Genomic DNA, 20723 nt, shown 5'->3' with positions numbered 1-20723 from the left:
AATCAATCTGTAATGCTGACAGGACAAACCCATTAAGGAGCCTGGTCTGAATTCAGTGCTGACCTTGCTTTGATCAGGGGCCTGGACTGGAGATCTCCCGAGGTCCCTCCCAGCCTGAGCAGTTCTATGATTCCATGATTTATACAAAGTATATTATTAAATGTAACAATACCTTAAGCATAAACAAGTTTAAAGCTGGTAATGCAGTAAAATCAGAACTTCAATAAATAAAATAAAAATCTTCAACGCAATTTTTGCTTACCGAAGTAATTGACCAAAACCCCTCCAACCATAGCCCCGCATCCTCTGCCCAGACCCAAGTGGAGACCTTGCAGGATTCCCTGGGCTGACGTTCTCAGCTCCGGAGGCACTGCCGCGCTAAGGTACGAAATACAAGCTGCCCATATAGCTGCATGCGTGACACCTGGAGAGATGAGACATTGTGAAGAGTACAGGATCCAGAGCGTAAAACACAACATCAGAGCAACTGCACTCATCAGCTAGAGCGTGCATTGGAGAAAATCAACAACATCCCTTCGCTGAAAAACATCTGTGAAGTACAAATCAGCTTTTGGTAATGTGATACTGGCAACCAAGCCCCAGGGAGACAGGATGACTCCTTCTGCAGAGCCTGTCAATAGCTCTTTCTCCCTCTAAGATGACTTCACTTCTCTTCTTGAGACACAGTCCCTTGGAAGACTAAATAAAGCGACTTAAGCGTCTCTCTGCCAGATTCCTTGTCCCTTCGAGACTGACCCAGGGCTTTGAAATACCTGATTTCATAAGCTGCAGGCAATTAAAGCATTGATGCCTCTCAGCAGTCTCCTTACCACTACAATGAAGGCAGTGCAAAGGTCACAAACCCCAAACAGTATCAGAGATATCCATGTCGTTTCACAGGCAAGCATTAATCCCCTCCTGCCCTTCTCACTCCCCCAAAACCAACCGCCTCCAAGCAAACTCCTTCTGAACTCAACTCCAACACACTCTGCATTTAGCACCAAATGGTCTGGACAGGAAAAGCACTCAGGCTCCTCAGGGTAGGCCAAATATGCCGATTTTCATGCCTGCTGTTCAGAGGCAGAGTCAGCACACCCTTCCTCCCGCTATGACTGCATCCTGCGTGGGCGCTGCCGCATGCTGCTGCTGCCTCCCATTTCTCCCACTCCGCTCCGGGGACTGAGCACGGCGAGGTCCTCACTGCTATAAACACGGATCCAAGACAGCCCCAGCTCCCCAGAAGAAATTTTGGAGGTCTCTTTCTGGCAGGTGCCTTGTAGATTCAGGGTTGTGAACATTATTTTTCCTACCACAAAAGGAGGACAGCTAAGGGGAGAGACAGCGGATGACCATCAGCATGCAGAAACAGGCTGCAGGTGGAGCCCTCGTCTTTGAGCACCTGCTTGGTGGGGTTTTTTTTGTGGAGTGGGGAAGAACAGGACAGGAAAAGGCAAGGTTGTGGAGAAGTTGGAAAAACAAAACAGTTTTGTAGCTCATCACACATTAAATAAACCTGAACTATTTTGCCACCCTCAGATTGAGTGGGAATATTTTTTTTCTTACTTGAGTGGTATTAAAAATAGTCATCACAGCTTACCCATGGCTCAGCTCTACTGCCTCGGTTTTAAAAAAACGTTGGCACAACTGATGATTCAGTCAACGTGTTTCTGTCCTCTACACTTGACTTATTAATGAACAGTTGGACACTCAATAATTACTTGGGCATTTATGCTGAAGACTCATAAGAGCAAGAAAACACATGATTCTGTAACATAGAGAATAACTTGGATTTTGCTTAGTTGTAAAATGATAACTAGCACTGTGTGGAGTTGATACAGCTCAGGTATAGACTTGTTAGATGTCCATGAGGCTGTATGGTTCGTTTTCATTCCAAATCTAAATAAAAATTTCTCAAGCTTTGGGCTTGTAAAGGCCTCCTTTATATATTGCAGAGCTGGTTTGGGGAATAGTACATCATCTTGTTGACAAATAAAAGGCTTAGATTAGGACAAGTGTATTTTACCTCACCATTTACAGTTTAAGGCTTTAGAACTCCCAGATTTTAGATCCAAAAAAGCTCACAGCTTTAGAACTCACTGAATATCTACTTTTTTTTAGTGCAGACCCACATATGCACTGAAAACAGCAACAAGAACTGTCCCAATATCAAAGCAAAGCTAATCTAATATAGATAATGTGGTTTTTGTTTTAGAAAGGATATCAATTAATGTAAAACATTAAGTTTTATCAGCTATTAAAGAGTAAGTCAACTTTTAAAGCCAGGCAAATCAAAAACGCATCATAAATTATTTGCACTGTGAAGGACAATAGCACCATATTTGTCTGAAAACAAAAGGTCATAACATAACCAACAGGTTCTTGGACGTTTTCACCTTTACTAGGCAATCCTGACAGAACATAGTGTTCCCAGTTCCCCTGAAAACAAATCCATACCTTTAAACCAGCTTATTTCACTTGCCTTTAAAGGTATAGGGGTTTTTTGTTGTTGTTAGTATGTATACATTACTAATGTGATTTTTTTTTATAATTATTTACACAACAGTGACTATTTGGAAGAGGTTTTATGACAACTTTTATAAGAAGTCTGGTTTGGATTACTGCTAACCACAATTCTTTTTAAAAGTTTTTCACAACATATATATTATGACATTATTTGCTAAAACCACTAACCACCATTTCACCATCCGGACTATAGTTCCCACAAATGTAACCCTACTGTTATGCTTAGAATAATAATGTTTAGCAAACTTAGGATCATTTACCTATAAACCAAGAGCTGAAGATTTGGGGAGCCAAATTTATTTCAAGAGAGATATATCCTAATTATTGCCAGTTAAAGACCCAAGCTTTTTGCTCTCTAGACATAACTGCATCGCTGGAGCATCAGCAGGAGTCACTTCTTAGAACAGTACTTGTTTCGGAGTTTGCTGGATAACTGCCAAGTGAAAATAGCCAATTTTCAGGTTATCAATATAGTTCTGTAATTTAGAAAATTCCTGTTATGCGAATTAGTGAGCTAGCATAGCCATTACCAGAGAATTTGGACCGTTGCTTTGGAACGGTAAGTTGCAGCTAGCTAGCATACTACAACTTAATCTGTTAAGTGCAAAATGAACAAGATTGTCTGCGTGTTCGCAGACTGATGACATATATATACACACTATACGCATTTGCCTATGAGGATGTCTTGAAATTTTCAGTTATTAAAGGTTCAGCCTAAGCTCTTATCTTCATACATTGTATGTGCAAGTCAATACACCATACAGGTTCGAAACTCTAAATTAAGAAGTGAGTTTAAATCTCCTCATTTACTCCTTTGAGAGTGCAGTGCACTTAAAAGGCTCCTTCCCATCCCAGCCAAGGACAGCAACTGAAACACAGCGTGGTTCTTATTACAATCAATAGATGCACTCTGCAGAGTCATCTTCCAGAAATCTCTCCATGTCCTTCAGCACAGCACATGGGGATAATCCTTCTTGTATTGCAGAAACATATTAAAAAGAAAAATAAATTCTTTACAAAAGTCAGCTGAAACTGCTGTTGACCTTAAAACCCCTCCAGCTGACGGAGCTGGAATTCACATAGAATTTGACAGCTTCCTGGAAAAAGAGTTATGTTCAGTTATAACAAGGACTTCACCACGAGATTTAAAAGATGTATGAACTTGATGCAGTCACGTGGCCCACATGGTACCCACATGTTCTGCACAATCTACTCTTTTTTTGTTTTTAAATACTCCTAACCTTACATATGCAAAGCAGGCACAACTCTTACCTCCCTCTGTCAACAAGCTCACTCAACAAAAATAAGAGCTTCCACTTTACCAAATTTCATTAAGTGTCACCTTCTAACCCTACCAACAGATTCAATGGATGTGTAGGAAAGAAAGCAGAGCCCAAAGAAACAGGATTTGGTAACTGCTGCAAAAGAAATAACGAATCAAGAAGAGATTAAAACCAGTAAGAGCGAGGAGGGGAAAAGAATAAAGCAGGGGGGGAAAGAAAGTCATCAGTACTTCTAAAAAGATAAACTTGATCTCCCATTCAGCAACACCGAATGAGATTACTGGAACATAACAAATGTAGTGGCAGTAATTAGACACACATATGGTGTACCGATGGACTTCATGGATGCTAATAAACCATATTAGAGGCAGGCTGAAAAGTACATATAGAACATGAAGAGGCTTTCAGGGCGGGGGGGGGAATTTATGTGTGTGTGTTTTGTTTTGTTTTTAACTGTCTCATTTGCTGACTATAAATAACTGCAAATAGCAAGATTAACCCAAGTGCACATGATTCAGCAGTGGCTAGATATAGAAGAGTCTGGCAAATAAATTTATACGAAAGTATTATTTTGAAGGTCCTTAGTTTTTTCTTTAAATCTCAATTACTCAAGATTACACCACACAAAAAACCTCACCAAAACAGCTCCCTCAGTCTTGCTGTAAAAGCAAGCCTACGTATTATGCAATTCATAGTGAAATTTCAGCAGAATAAAACCTAGATTCAAAGTAAAAGAAACTTCTTTCTCAGCCATGACTATAGGATGCTTCCAGGCACAAACTCATGGCTGTATTGTTGAGACACAAGTTTTTTTCCTCAATTTTGAGTTGAGGTGTCTTTGAAACAGGATTACCTAGAAGGTAATATCCAAAGCTTTGTATTCATCGTTTGTCCCCCCTAGTTGTTTAACCAGACAAGAGTATAACACATATGCATTCTTCAGGTTCTTTGCAGCATTTTCATATTTTAACAGTCGTTATGAATGATGAAGTATCAATTCAATAGTTGTGGTTCAGGGTTTTTTTAATAACAAAATTCAGAAGCTTGCTGTTGTGGCAGTTGTAATACAATAGACAGTTTTTCTTAGCAGGGAGAGAAGAAGCTGGGCCACAAACAGATCTCTTTCTACGAATACGTAGCGATCTACACAGTGCTCTCCAATGGCATTTTATAACTCAAGTTAAAAACCACCTTACAAAGATTTCTGTAAATATAGTAGAAAAGGTTAATGCAAATTCAAATTATTCTGGACACAGAAGAATAAAACTTCTAAGTATAATCTGGGGAAAATCTTCTAAGTAGTACTGTATAAAGCCAAAATACTGGCTTTAACAAAGATAGTACAATTATTTTTAAAGGCAGGGAAAACATTTTCTGCATTTAAATTAACCATTCTCTTGCAAGCTTGCAAACCCAAATACTTAAGTATTCTTCAAACACTGAAGAAACAGAAAGTAAAATAGTTTAGATTTTTCCTGGTTTTGAGAAGTGATACCCGCTACGAAGATACGAAAAAATGTTGTAGAATTTAAGTTAGAACAATTTATACTTCAACATTGCAATGAAGATCTTACAGATTTCTCTGACAACACGCCTTGAAAATGGGGCTCAAATTATCTTTCATAGACCACAGCTCTGTCCTGCTAATATAATTAAAGGGCAAGTATCTTAAAGAAGCTCTATTAGCACAGACAAAGCTATTGAAAGAAATTGCTCTCTAGCTATTAAGAAAATTCTCTAGTCGAAAGGTATTGATCAAACAATACCACTGAAAAACTACAAAATATTTTAACAGAGACAGAATGACTTTTTTCTTTTCTTTTTTACAGCATCCTTTCAAGAACCACGACCTTTTGCATTTAATGAAGTTCACATTTACCACCAAACAGGATTTGCAGTAGGTGTGTACCCCAGCTCATGCTTCCCTCTGTTTAGTTAAAGGGTGTGTTGGTCTCACACAGTTCTGTTTGAATAAACACAGAGCTGTGCACAATCAAATGCAAACCCACCCTTTTGACGTCAAACATTTCCCAAGATAAATGGTAATGTTTTATGAACCTGGGTATTCTGGGATATTTGTGGTAAAAAAAAAATAAGAGAAATGACAGATTTTTACTTAATCACAGTTCACTTGAAACCAAGATAAATGTAAGCACCTGATCTTATCCTGGAAGGGCATTACTGCACTGTCTTACCTTGAAGTACTTCCATCGGAAGAACAGTCCAGGCGTTTTCCAGGTACGAGATGTAAATGTATCGAGCTGTATTACAGGCAAGACCAATATAGAGCACTCTAAAGGAAGTAAGGAGAAGAGAAGTCAGGACAGTTTGCACTTTCCTGTTTTGGTATGTTACACCTTACTGCTTCAGAAATCATTTGCACATGTACAGTTTGCCAGTCTAAAGCATTTGCTCAACACAAAATACATTCTTTAAGTCCAGCACCCAAACGTAAACTCTCCTTTTGCCCTCTCCGAACACACATTCAATCTGAGGCTAAAGTTAAGACTCTCTTCAAAATCCTAATGGAAAAAAATTTCAAAGGGACAGCAGGGCCTCTGAGCTTCTAACTAAGCTCTGTAGTTCCATGGCACGCTCTACACAGGGTTGTATTTCAGGGAGACCATTTCTAAGCACATTCAACATCCCTTCCAAACAATCTTATTTTCTGATCATTCAGAGATTCATTTTCATATAAGTCTGGTGCAGGTTTGTATTAGATGAATTAATTTTACCCCAATTAATATAAGTTTATAGTCCCATTATCTGCAAACTGCTCAGAACACATCCCACAGAAGCAATATGGTTTATAATAACATGCCTCAGGATAAAACTTAACCATCCTGTTGAAAAGCAGCAGATGCTGCATCTCAGAATGAAGAGAAAAAAAGCTCTGTAACAGTTTTTAAACAATGAAGCACAAAGACTATTTGTGCAGTGCATTTCCCATTGCACGTTTAACCTGACGACTTTTCCCTGCCAGATTTCAGATTTAGCTTAGCTTACCTCTGGGGTGCTTATTCATCCAGCTATCTTTCTCTTACTGTTAGATGGATCTTAGGAAACAAAGACTTAATTCAGAACATGTTTTTAGCTTGAGAAATGATGCTATTGCAACCTTTAAAGATTTTTTTTCAGGGACAAGGATTATTTATTGTCCAAACATGGCTTCTTGGTTGACCCCCAGTTTGGCACAAATGAAATAAATGCAATTGATAATTACGGTGTAAGTACAGGCACTGAGAAAGGGCTCGTTATTCTTTGTGCTTTTTAGCTAGTTATTCTACAAAAGCACATGGAGATTTAATTAAATGGCACATAGCCACTGAAAAATCTAGAGTGAGATGCAATCATAAAAACGCAGCATCTTGTTAACATTTGAGGTCTCCAAATACACATGTTGACAGCTAAAATACCAGTACCGTGGTTTTCATCATGTCAGTGATATCCAAAAAACCATTCCAAACTATAAACACAGGTCCGTGCATTTCACAACAACATGGATTTACAGAAAACAATATATTTTACTTTCAGCAAGTTGGGTGAGCTTGAAGGAAGTTCCCCCACACCAGTCACACATCAGACCAAGCTGTGTTGCTTCCAGATGCATGTAAGGCTCATGAATAGCTGGTTTAAGCTGCCTTTAGGCAACACAAGCCCCAGCATTCATTGAAGAAAACATGGGAAGCCATGAAAAAGTTTGGTATTATACAATAAAGAGAACAAACTTGTTCTTTGCACCATGCATCATAAATTTCTTCTCCCCCTCTAATTAATGCCTTTTGTTCCAAACAAATAACATAGTTCCTTTCATAGCCACAACTTAATGTAACTCTTATGTACAATCCCATTTCTGAAGTGTATTAGGATACATTCGGCACAGAAGGTAAGCAAACATACAAGGTCTGCAGGCTCCTGTCTTCATTTCCCTACTAGTAAGGCCCAGGGTGATGCACACTCTTGGGGATACAAAGGAATCACCTCCCCATATACCTGTTTTTCCTCATGAGCAGTACAGATGTGCCCAGCTCTGTTCAGAACCAGTTCTTGTCAGCTTAATTTCCCTTTTGCCCAGCAAAAACTTTGCCTGTGCACCAAGAACTTTCTTCCCATCTCAGCTGTTCCCCATAACAGCCAGACCAGAGATGTGAAAAGGTCTCCTCCTACTTCATAGTTTTTCCATCACCACTAACACACTCAGCTACCTGTGCTCTTCCGCCATGTTACGCTTGCAGAAAGACCTGGATTCAGAGTTTAAGAGCAGCAATTTAGTCAGGTTCTACCTTTTAATTTGTTAGAATATGTACAGAGTTTTAGGTAAATTACAGTTTATGAAGATTTCTATAATTATGCTTTTGGAGAGGTACGTCACAGGAGAGCTTCTGTGTATTTAGAGTCTTTTCAAAAATTTATTTATAATAATCACTTAGGCTCTTTATCAGACCTAAATGGATAATGCAAACAGATGGTCCTTATGAACCCTATAAGCAGTATCCACAGAGACACCATATTCATTTTACAGGTTAAACATTTAAAGCACTAAATCTATATTTATGTTAAGGAGACTAGGCTGTTTACAGCCGTGACTACCAGTCTCTACTTCCTATAAAAACTCACATGCTGGAATTGTGGTCAGACAAACACATTCAAGCTTAACCTCAAGGAGGAGGTTATTTCCAGAGATTAACATCACCTTCCTAAACTCAATCGCAGTTATAGGTGCTTCTACACAGGATACGATTCAACAACGGTGTCTTAATATTTGATAGCCAGCTCTGTACACCTTTCTGTCGCAATATCCTCTCAAAGAACCTGTGAACTTCACCACACTTTCTGATGACTTTTTTTAACTGGAGGAGGCAAGACAAAAAATACCCTCTAACATCTACAATATTGCCTCACCTGATAAATCTGTACAATGACAGAACAACTTTCTAGCTGAACAGATCACCGTCGTTACTCCAGATTCATCTAGTGACCTGCTAATATACAATGTTAGAAACACTAGCAGTGCACGTGTGTATGAACAGTAAAGCTAATGAAGTCAGAAATTAGGCATTTTAATCAGCACATATTTAGTATGGTCATGCTTCAAATCCTTGGACAATAATTTGAGTATTAGTTAAAAAAAAAACCAACTGTGAAAACAGAATAGGTTTCAAAATGCGGTAAGGATCTTACGTGCCAACACATACAGTGGTAGAAACAGAAAGGTTTACAAGGCTAGAAAAGGAAAACTGAGCTTCTATCTGACAAGGGTGTAAAGTCTGTTTTCTTGTAGTTCTACGAAGGACAGTCAATAGCATTTTTTCCTGCTACTGTGACAGTGCATGCAATTCTGGTACTCATGCCTGTCTACAAAGAATTAGGACAGGAACGAAAGATTGAATGATGATGTTTGAATAAATAATGCAGAAAGACTGACTACATCTAGGAGTCTAACCCAGAAGAAAGAGTGCAAATACCCTTTTAATTTTTTTTTTTTTTTAAAAAAAACATTAGTGACAGAAGTCAATGGAAGGTGAGACAACCTCAGCACTGAAGTCGTCTTACCAGAAACGGATATCAAGTCACCTTCCCTCTAACAGTGAAATACCCTGTGAAATACCCACAGCTAGCTGTGGATTAAGAGGTACTTCTGTCTTATTTCATACAAGACCTTACACCAGAATTCCCATAAACATGTAACTGCTTTTATGCCAAAACAGTAAGCAAGGAATTTTCAGCTATTAAAAAAAAAAATATATATAAAATACTGATCCCAAATGCTTCTGGCTAAGACAGTTCCAAGAAGGGTATATAGTTGAAGGCTATTGGTTCTTATTAATGGGAGAAAGAGTATCCGTACTATAAGGCAGCAGACATATACAGAACTATCGAAGAATATGAGCTATGAACTATACATTCCTCTTCTTAAAAGAAAAAAAGTTTGCCTCCTCTTGAATCATGCATTATACAAAGTTCAAAAAGTACAAGAAGAAAGGCAACCAGGAGACAGCTCAAACTGTGATGACTAAGTACAAATAAACACTAGATAACATTAAAATATGACTAATATGCATTTCCCAGGTATAGGTCTAAAGAATGTTGTTTCATTGCAAATAGGAGCTAGTGTTTTAACAACGTAATCTTCATCCAATCTTGGCTTCATAGTCTTAGTGCAAAGTAGAAAAACAGAGAGGAATTAATCCTGTACATCATCTTTTTACTGGCCAATGCGCCTGTCCCCTTCTATTTCATCTTACTCACAAGCCTACCATTCTTTTGGTTTTCATTCTTTCTCTATTTGAAGTCCAAGCCTGAATTTTGTACTATAACAACATACATTGAAAGAGCATACCCAAGCTATCTTTAGCTAGCAAGATTGTGATCTGTTCTCACCACTCCTCCATCATCACGTCCTTCCTCCAGTCTTTGCATGCATGGTGTCATATCTTCTCATGCTAATTACTGTCACATTCAGAGATTAAGAGACTGATTCAAAGTAAAGAGATCCTCCTCAGTTTAAAGGAAGATTAAAAAAAAATCTTTTAAGTAATCTCTCAAATTACTGTGCTAAGCATCTCAAACATTTTTAGTAGAGGTCAAATGAATCAAAAACTCATCCCAATAAAAGCAAAACCAAAAAAAACCCGAAAGATCAAAACCACAGAACAGAATCCACAAAAAGAACAGTGCAGACAGCTTAAAAAATACTTACATCTCGATGACTGTATGACTATAAACAGGGCATTTGGAAAAGACATGACACTAACAGCACACAGAGCTCTGTGCTCAGTTGCACAGAGGACCTGAGTAAATATTAAAAAAACCCTCTACGACTTCATTAACTCAGATTCCCCCCTTATCTTTCCCCCTCTGAGCTGTTATTAGAGAGTAGTGAAGGGATTTAGAATACACAGAAATTAAGTCAGTTGTGAATTTAGTGGGAAACAGTGTTCCCTAACATGCTGGAAGTAATCAGTTTCCCTTACACAAGGCAAACACTACAGAAGCCCTGCACAGCCACCTCACTTCAGTAGCTGACACGTGCAGTTGCAACCAAAGGAAGAGAGCAAGGAACTGAACCCATAAGTGACACTGCCAGGCTGCAACCTCATTCTGCCAACACCCCGAGTCTGATTATGAGGGCATGTGCACAGGAGGTGCTCACCTCGCTGCTTCATCTCATCCTCCTCCCCTCTCAGCGTGCAAATGACACCTTTCCAAGCTCCTGTGGGGGCAAAGAACTGCCCCACAAGGAGAAGCAAACTAAAGCAGGCTTCCAAAACGCTGCTACTCTTCAGGAAAAAAGCTGTAAAATTAATGGTATTCATATGTCAAAACAGACAATCCCTGAGCGGGTGGCGATTTGTAAAGATCTCTAACAGAGCCTTGCATCAGTGAACTAGGATGTCTTCTGGAACCATATGCAAAAGGTTATGGTGCCAGGCATAATGCACATACTAAGATGCAACTAAAACGCAAAGGAAGCATTTCAGGGCACTTTCAACTCCTAAAATAATAATAATAAACTCCATCAGGCAAGCTATGCAACTGAGGAGGAACTTTAAAACAAAATGATTAACTTGAATTTCACTTTGTAACACAAGGCTAGGCCTCAAATTCAGTGTTTTTTGTATAGCTCTTTAATGATTGCCAACATCTTACCTGATATGACCAACCAATTCAATCAATTTGTGGCTGAAGAAGTAGGCAGTCAGCTCAGACACATGACTGAGCACAGAACAAACTCCAAAGAGAGTGGTGGTGCCGTTCAGGTCTTCCAAGTGCCAGTAAAGAAAGGTGAACACAAAGCCATATCCAAACCCCATGAACCACGCCACGAAGAGCACTGAGCTGTACTGGATACTACACAACAGTTTTATTAGGTCCCAAAAACTGAAAGACTGTGACTGGCTCAGACTTGTAGGAGTGTTATCGGAGGATTCGTTGGAGGCATTTCTGTCCACCTGTGAGATTTCTACCTCTTTTCTCTTGTTTTCCTCTTGCTTGAAGTGCGCGTAATGAAATCGAAACTGGGTAGCCACAATTAATGCCATTGTCATCAGAACACCAAAAACAATGAAAACTATCCTGTAGTTCTTGTACTCAGGAGCTTTACATCCTTGACCTTCAATGACAACTTCTGTATGGGTATAGTCAATGCCGATTCCCACAGAGAGCATGGCCAGCCCCCAGCCCAGAGACCCCCACATACGCTGCAATCCATACCGGTCCCTGTGTTTGCCGAGGTACTGCAGTGTTACGGTGTCCACAATAGTAACAGAGGAAGCACTGAAAAATTCTCCTATTATGACAACCAGCAGAATGAGTAGAAAGATGGCTTCTACTTCTTGTTGATCATAAACGAGCACAGCTTGGTCAGAAGGCATCGGCTTTGTGGTGATGGCAGCTGGGGTGGTACTTGGAGTCGCGTTCCCTAGCGAGACAGAGCTAGTGGTGGTGTTTTTCAAAATAGAATGGGTACCGTTTTCCAAGACAAACTCCACATCATTGCTCTGCGTAGGTAACAGGAATGTTATTTCAGGATTAGCTGTCCCTGTTGTTTCCAAAGTGACTGGTCTGGAAGTGATCAGGTCTCTCTTCCCACGAACTTTTGGGGATGCAGTACTCACTGTGATTAGCGGAGACGACATCGAGGCATTTTGCGGAAGTGTTAAAAGGCTGCTTGCATTGGTGGGGTGTGCGGGGGGAAGGCCCTTTGGTACACATCGTAAGGTGGCTGGTCTAACAAATCCAATCCCCAGGTTAAATAAAACCCAGCACAGAAGCGAAAAGAGGAGGACGATCTTCCCTTTCTTGAAGCGATCTGCCACCACTCCCCAGAAAGGAGCACTGCAAAACTCTATAAAGTACCTGATGCCCACCAGAAGTCCGCTCTGACTGGGTGTCATACCCAGCTGCTTGTAATACACAGGCAGCAAGGGGTAGAGCGAGCCATATGCAGAATAGAAGAAAAAATAAAAGACCTTTGAGATCAGAAGATCGTTGTTTATTTTCACGCAGTGCTTCTCTAACCAATCTAGCTCTTCATCTGGGACAGTGGTTGCCTCCGTCGAAGGGGATTCATTCTGGGGTGGCAAGTCTTGATCCTTGGAAATGCCATTGAAAGGATCAGCAAGCACATACTTTCTCTTCTGTTCTTCTTCATCGTCAGTTAGAATGGCAACCTTATCATCAGCTGCCATGGTTTACCTCAAGCATCCAATATCTAGCGCACTCTCAAGGAACTTGGGCTACCCTGCGAACAAATAAAACACAACACAGTTAAGGTACCACATGGGAACAGACCTGCAACGCCAGTCATCAAGGATGAGGACAGCTTCTTTTTTATAAGTGACATTCCTGAGCTATAAATACAATATCAGGGTGGGGAAGGCCATTTGTCTAGACTATTGGTACATGGTAGCATCAATAAAAAAGTGTTTTATGACCAATTCTGTGAAGTTCTCCCAACAGCAGCTTTAATATTGTGCAATAAAACATCTTCCATGTTTAGGACAGAGAATAATTTATACATTCAAAGTTACTGTGGCAATTAAGTGCTAGCATTTGCAAGTCTCTTCTTTCAAGTTGCCTTTTCTCCCCCAAGGCTAACTGCTTTTATTTCCAGTATTCCCTACTACACCAAAGGATAGCCATGATTTCATAATTAAATACTGCAGCCACATATATATCTGTGGGTTTTTTTAATTATCAAATCAAATTATTATCTGAAGCCTCATGATGGCCTTCAAAGGGTTCATCAATTTCCACAACCACAGCAGCAACTGGTGGGAGGCTTGAGCTCCTAGGCTGAATGGTAAGAGACGTGGGAGTTAGGATAGGGCTTTAAATTTAAAACAAGGGACCCTGAAAATTAGGATAATAAACTCAAAGGCGTCAAAGACCTGGGAGCAAAGAAACACAGGGACAGAAAATAAGTACAGGCCCTACAATGATCTCTTCAAGTCAAATACTGAAATTGAAGAAAGGTGGATTGGGAGATAACCGTACTGCAGCTGCCCAGACTTACCCTTTGCAGAAGTAAAAGACTGCAAAACTGACAAGCAACACAAAAATAAATTCACCACTACCTACACTTTGATTTGACCAACCAGCTTTCACATTAAAAACAACAAACCATTCTAATAAGCTAAGCTAGCTACCAGCTTTCCTTTCAAGGAATAAAAAAAACCTCTGCCAGCAGACTACCAGCTCGAAATCATTATATTAGGCAACTATTTTTGCCATATTAATATCTGTAAATTGAACCTAGGAAGATTATCTCGTGTTCATTATGAGTTGAGCATTTAATATATTTTGGTTTTGTCATCCCTTTGGTGTTTGGATTAGTGTTACTGTCCCACAGGAACCTTTTCAAGGACCAATATTTGAAAAGAGCATTTTATTCCAGAAGAACCTGAAATTTCTCTAAAAGCACTCAATTTATCATCGGGAGTATCTTCTCTAGGAATGTGAATTACTTTTTTGCACTTTATTCCCACTAGAAGAGCTCCAATGAAATCACAGTCTTTCAAAACTCAACTGAAAGCACAGTATCATCCCCTTAAAATTAGACAGGCATTGATACATCCAGTGCCTTTAAATTATTTATTTATAATTCAGAATTTATTTAAATACTGACAACGGATTTGCAAACTGATGCAAGGCTAATAACAGTAGAGATTCTTAACATTCACAAGTGTGTTAAATTAATTGTTTCTTACTGATCCAACATACACATAACACCTGACAGAACAAGCTATGCATACTCCTAAAAACAACAGTCCATTAAAATAATCTAAATCTTACACAGTTCAGTGACAGACAAGTCTAAAAATACCATCATTAAAATCCCAAACACTCATAAGGTTTGTGTGTGTTTTCACTTTTAAATATCATTTATATGGGATACTAGCTATGCGGATCTCTGGTTTCACTTAGGGAGAAAAGGTTGCATAAAAATCTTGGAACCTTTAATATTCATGTATTCAAGGTCAGAAGTTAGTCAAAACAATGCCAGCACATACACACAGACTGCTTTTTTCTCCAGGTTCTTCAGAGACAATCAAATTTTAAGAAAAAGTATTTCAAGTGTCAAAAGATTAGAAAAAGTCCTTATTAAGTTGTTGGAACAGTCAAATGTGAAAACATATCTTCTTGCTCTTACCTGCTACCATCAAAAGCCACATGAACCAAAAAACCAGCAGCTGTCTAGTTAGCTCCTGTAATTTTGGTTAAGTCAGCCACTTCCACCTAACAGTTGGAAGGACTGTGGGGTTTTTTGTTCATACATTTGCTCATTTTTGGCTTCTATATCCATAAAACAAATCCTTCTAATGAGTAAACTAGATCAGTCATCATCTGTGCTTTTATTTTCTTTATGCCTTCCCCCTTGCTGCGACAACAAAGACTCCAGAACTTCTGCAGGGCCCCACTTATGTCAAGGGGACATAACTGAGGTTTCAGTGTTGTTCCTGTGTCCTACCAAAACCAGTGTACGCTCACTTACTTACAGCAACTTGCTTACTAGCTGTACCAGAGCTTTACAGCATTTAGTTCTGAAGAATAAATTTCCTCCTCTGTCCCCATGACATGACAACACAGAGCTCACATTTTAACCACTCGGATACCAGGACAACTTCTTTTCAAGTATGAATTGAAATTATCCTGGTTTAAACAATGCAGCCATATTCCTTATCCCTACATATGAGCTCTGAACCCTCTGATTTCATATAAATTATGCCAAAGGCTTTTAGAGCAATTAGTATTAAATCTTTTTTAATTCAGTTTCCCTTTTCTATTGGAAGGGGACTTCAATTTTGTATGTTGTATGAGTAGTGGGTACATTAAAAATTGTTATACAGCTATCTTCAAACACTTGAGCTGCTGCACCTTCTTCCCCACTCCATAACTTACATCTGCCCCAGCATCCATCTTCTTCTAACACACTGTGTGCAAGGATTAATCCAAAAGATACACTCCCAGTATTTTGACTAGAACATCTTGGCTAAGAATGCTACAAAAAGTGTATATTTCATAATAATTTCAGTAAATGTTTTCCCACCCTAAGAGTGTTTCATTGAATATTATTAATAACACAGAATATACTCTTCAGAAATATAACAGCATCAAGACTGGTAGGAGCCATATGGCATTCTTTAATGTTTTGATCACTAGTTTGTTTAGGAGTTGGGTTTTTGAAAGTGATTTTATTTAGCAATTTTTTAAATTCTAAAAATAAATGACTGAAAATGAGAAAACCAACAAAGTCATACTGTTACTGACAAATCTACAAAAAACCTTAATAGTCTACAGGGCTTTCCTTCTACTGACAAAAAAGCCATGCCAGTCAGAGACTGAATGTGCAGCAAATCAAACAGATGGAAAAACAACCTACTTTGCAGTGAGAAGAGTCTAGTTACCTACTGGTTATTTTAACCGTAGTCTTCAAATACTGTATCTTCACTTTGCAAAAACTTTTTCTGATCCACAAGACAGTAGGAGGACAGAAGACAGCACTACTGGCAAGTTAAAAATGAACAACAGAGAACAGGAGTGAGGAAGAAAGGTTCAGGGAGTAAACAGAATGGATTTCAGCGTGGATATAAATTTTAACTCATTTGAGGCAGAACAGAGCACGTAGTTTTGGTAGAGGCCTGTTGAATGTCATCAGTCCAGCCGCGACAAGTGAGACCAGAGGGGTTGCAGGGTGGTAACATCACTCGGAAAAGCAGGAGTAACAGTTTTGAAGCTACCTTCCCTAAACTTAGGTAAGTGCACGGACAACAAAGCCCCAACACGCAAACTGGAAGAAACTTCTGCAAAGATCCCGAGAAAGCCCCGCAAAGGGGAAGGGAAGAGGCGTAGCACGCAGACAGCACAGCAGATGTAGTCATACGTCCTCCAATAGACAAACAAGCTTTTGTCTTGCCACAGGTTTATGTTTCCCAACCACTAAAGACCTCAGAACAGGGAACCGAGTCTTTCTTCCCTCATCACCCCATCACTCCTGACATGGCCAACAACTGAAGAAGACTTCATTACAGTCTGAACTGCCCACTTCCCCCCAAGCAGTGATCCTATCGCACAGGCCCAGGAGCGTCAGTCCCTCGCTCACCGCTGCACAGGAAGCTCGCGGCCGACTCGGCTTTCTCACACTGGGGATTACTCTGCAAGATCACCCGTGCTCTGAGCCTGTTTATGCACAAGTGCATGCGCTTCTTCTCAGATATAAAGAATATACGTGTTAACCACAAGACCACTCTTCCTTCAAGCTTTGCACAGACGGGATTTTTTTATGTAAGTACTACTTACATTTTATGTTAGTACTACTCAGAAAACTTTTTCTAAGTTTCCTCATACAGACTGCTGCCGCCTGGTTTACACCTAGCAGCAAGTCAAAATCCACTTTCAAACCCTTACATCTACGACACGTCTTTTATCCAGTCATCTTCTACAAACAGCTACGGCTACTTCCCTGCAGACTTGTACCTTTGAGCAACTACCTGAGGAACAGAGGAAAAACCATTTGTCCCAAGCAATTCAGTGATGACAACACGATGGTCATTTTAATGACTGTAACGAGGCTCTCTGGCAGGTATGTGGAAAGAGGCAAATATGAGTATTCTACATTTAGTTAAGTATCTTCTTGGCATTCGTGCCTTTTTTATTTCTTAAATCGATCCTCATTTACTCTAGCTCTCCTAATAATTAAGAGGATTTCAAGACCAGAAAGGATAAAAAGCTAATCTATTCAAGACAACCTGACATTACAAGACATTCCCTATAAAACAAAGGAAACAGATAATAAGGAAAATAATAATATAGTATACTAAAATCTCAGCTCTGCCTCTGGAGTCACTCTTCCCAAAACCTTGGAAAAAAAACCCCAAAACACCCTCTTTGCACTGTATCTCAGAAAAAAAAAAAAGCCAATCAACAGATCAGACTGGGGTAGCAAATCCCTAAACCTCTCAGGGAAAATACCATGGCACGCACAGCACAAGGCATTAAAACATCACTTGCAGAAAGATTTGGAGTGAAGGAGTACTGCTATTTTTAAATAAAGTTTAATTCAGCATTTATACTCCATTCACTAGGCTTTGAGAATTAAAGTATAATTAAGACTCACAAAGCAGAGCCTCAAAATCAGCGTTTAGATGTATACTGAATGTAAAAAAAAATGATCGTGCAAATGATCAGGAGTAGCTTAACCTGTTAAATACCTAGCAAAATGACTGCAGGTTTGTATTTATACAGTCTCAGAAAACAGAGTAGAATTTCAAAACAGGAATCATTAATTAATCTCTCAAACAACACGCAGCTGTAAGAGCAAGCAGACTAGCTTGCTGTTTGCTTTGTGGGGATAAATCAGAGCCAGCCAACACAGCATCACATCTTATTTTACCCCTTCCAACTTTCATCGACCAGCAAACTGACTTTGTAGCAAACACATGAAGTTCCACATGAAGTTTTCCTATGAATGTTTTTAAATCTGCTAATAGAAAACATGTTTCTTGAATAAACCTTTTTTTTTTTTAAGTCACTAATTGGCATTTGATTCAGAAGAGGTCTGTGCTAGAGAAGCAGACTTTAAAACTATCCAACTTCCCAAGAAAGCTCACCTCACTTCTTCCCTGGCTGGTGCAACTGCCACGGCGAGTGCACCCATCACATTGCTCATGCATGCCACCTCCTCCTCCTCAGCCCCCCTCATCTCATTGATCTGAACTACAAAACCCAGGGATCAAAGGCTTTCTGCTACAGCAGCTGTGCAGCATCCCTCAGAATTAAGCCCCGCATCCAGCAGGCCTACAAGGCATTGCTGCAATAAACATGAATAATAGACCATGTTTTCCATTTCCAAGCAAGTTTCACCCCTAAGGAACAGCTTGGTGCTGTCGCCTGCATCCACACCAAAAACGAGGAGAACGTTATGCAAACAACTTACATCATAACAGAAGAGTGCACAGACTTCACTGACTCTTGCATCACGTTCCCAAACCTCTCTCAGGTACACCAACCTCCAGGCGGAGCCCTTGGAGGGGCTGTCCCCTGCCAAGCCATACAGACCAACTCGGGGCAGGCTGACCCACCTGCCCACATCACCAACCCCTGCTCTCTAAAGCTAAGCAGTCCTCCTGGGAGGCCCCAGCATGGACACCTTACTCAAAATTTATAAAATCAGGAATAAATCACATTTAGTGAATTAACTCAGTGCTGGGGAACATATTTGTTTCAAGTCTGAAGCAAGACATTAGTGTTATAACATTAACCACCATAATTAGGGTTTCCATGAAGTGAAACCACCTCATTCTAAAACACTTAACTCTCAAAATTGCTTTATTTTGTGTTGCTTGGCATGCACTTACTTAATGTGTTGGTCTGTAGGTTTTTCTACTTCATTCAATATGCATATAAAACCCCACATACTTTGACACATTTAGTCAATTAGATTGAGAGACTACAGTATGTCTGAAGTATGTCAAAATTAGGTTTATAATAGGTTTAATGCACTTTATAATAGGTCTGAAGTCACTAAGTTGATACAATAGTGCTAGTATTAACAGTAAAGAATAAAAGAATACTACCAGATCCTCATCTGTTACAGAAAAACCATTCAACTCCCATCTTAGGACTGCTGCTTTCCAATCATGTTTTCTGTTTAATATGTGCAAATTAAGATGTCCTAGTAGACTCTACCTTTTAATCTGTTTATTTTTAGTCAGTACTAGACTCCAATTTTTTTAAACCAGTTTTTAATTTACCAACTACCTATCTACTCTGCCAAGGTTTACACTTCATTAATGACGGTAAATAACAAGCGTGCCTTCAACTACAGCCCAGGCCAGTGGCCAGAGCCGACGTACCCCACAAGCACAGCCGCTCCCAGTGCTGGGGAGGGACGCAGGCACCCCGCTGCACCCCCACGTCTGGCAGCGGCAGGAGCAGTGCTGTGTTTCCAAACAGAGAGGCCTGACAGGCCATACCCAGCCTCAGGGACCAGCTGCCGCTACTGCAGCCGGATCGTGTCACAGGTCTCCCACGCTGCTCTGTAAACTCAGGCCCATTATGCTGTAGCTAAAGACTAAGATGAATTTTAGGTTGCATTTAAGGTGTGCCCTGGGACTAGCTGCATTAGTGATCAACCACAGCTGCCTCACATTAGCTCCTCCCATCATCAGCTTTTGCTCTCATATTCTCACTCCACCTGTTTGTTTTTTTAAACCTGCTTAGGAATTTCCCTGGGTTTATGACTGCTATCACAAACACCATCCTTAAAAAGAGGATTGTTTTCTTTTCCCCTGTTCCCCAGTGGGTCTTTAGAGAATACAAACAATAAAATAAATGTCGCCTTTGTCTACTATTTATATCCAGGGAAACAAATACAATAAAATAACCAAGCTAGAAAACTAGCATTTCACAATCTTTTTCCTTGGACATCGCTAAATACAGTGGACAACTAGACTTTATATATCTTAGTAATGTAATAATGTTTTGTGAGAGTTTTTACTGAAATGCTTCAGTGTTGCGTTCAGACAGCCACTCTCTTCTGCCCTAAACTCCAAGTTTACCACTCCTCAGCACTGCATTTTTCATTAACACAACATTTAAGAAGAGCCTCCTGTTAAAACCTCAGAGCTGCTGACCAAAGGTGGGTTTTAAACTCCATCTAACTTAGGATATAACAGGCATCTGTAACACCCATGGTACCTCCAGCACCGAGTTCTTAAACAAGCATCTATTCCCATGCAATAAACAGAAGAGCCAGTGACCATCTGCTTACTAAAAATCAACATATTTTAAAGATTTAAGGGTTCAGAAACGGAGTGACAGCTACGCATACCACCACGCCTGGCCGCTGGCAGCAGGGACAAACACGGGGATGCCTGTGCAGGAGTTCTGCTGGGACATGGCCCAGCCAGCGGC

At 39.9% G+C, this 20723-nt stretch overlaps 1 protein-coding gene across 1 annotated transcript in view; it reads right to left on the bottom strand.

Annotated features, from left to right (window-relative positions):
• MFSD6 (major facilitator superfamily domain containing 6) overlaps nucleotides 1-20723 on the bottom strand; it is a 29028-nt gene that overhangs the window by 7518 nt on the left and 787 nt on the right. The window contains exons 2-4 of the mRNA XM_068408202.1: nucleotides 11457-13050; nucleotides 6002-6099; nucleotides 263-424 (exon numbers count right to left, since the gene is read on the bottom strand). Of these exons, the coding sequence (XP_068264303.1) occupies nucleotides 263-424; nucleotides 6002-6099; nucleotides 11457-12997 (1801 nt within the window). The 5' untranslated portion in view covers nucleotides 12998-13050. The remainder of the gene's footprint in view (nucleotides 1-262; nucleotides 425-6001; nucleotides 6100-11456; nucleotides 13051-20723) is intronic.

The sequence above is a fragment of the Nyctibius grandis genome, chromosome 9 (assembly GCF_013368605.1).
Source record: "Nyctibius grandis isolate bNycGra1 chromosome 9, bNycGra1.pri, whole genome shotgun sequence".
NCBI lineage: Eukaryota > Metazoa > Chordata > Aves > Nyctibiiformes > Nyctibiidae > Nyctibius > Nyctibius grandis.
This window is presented reverse-complemented; position numbering and strand designations above follow the sequence as displayed.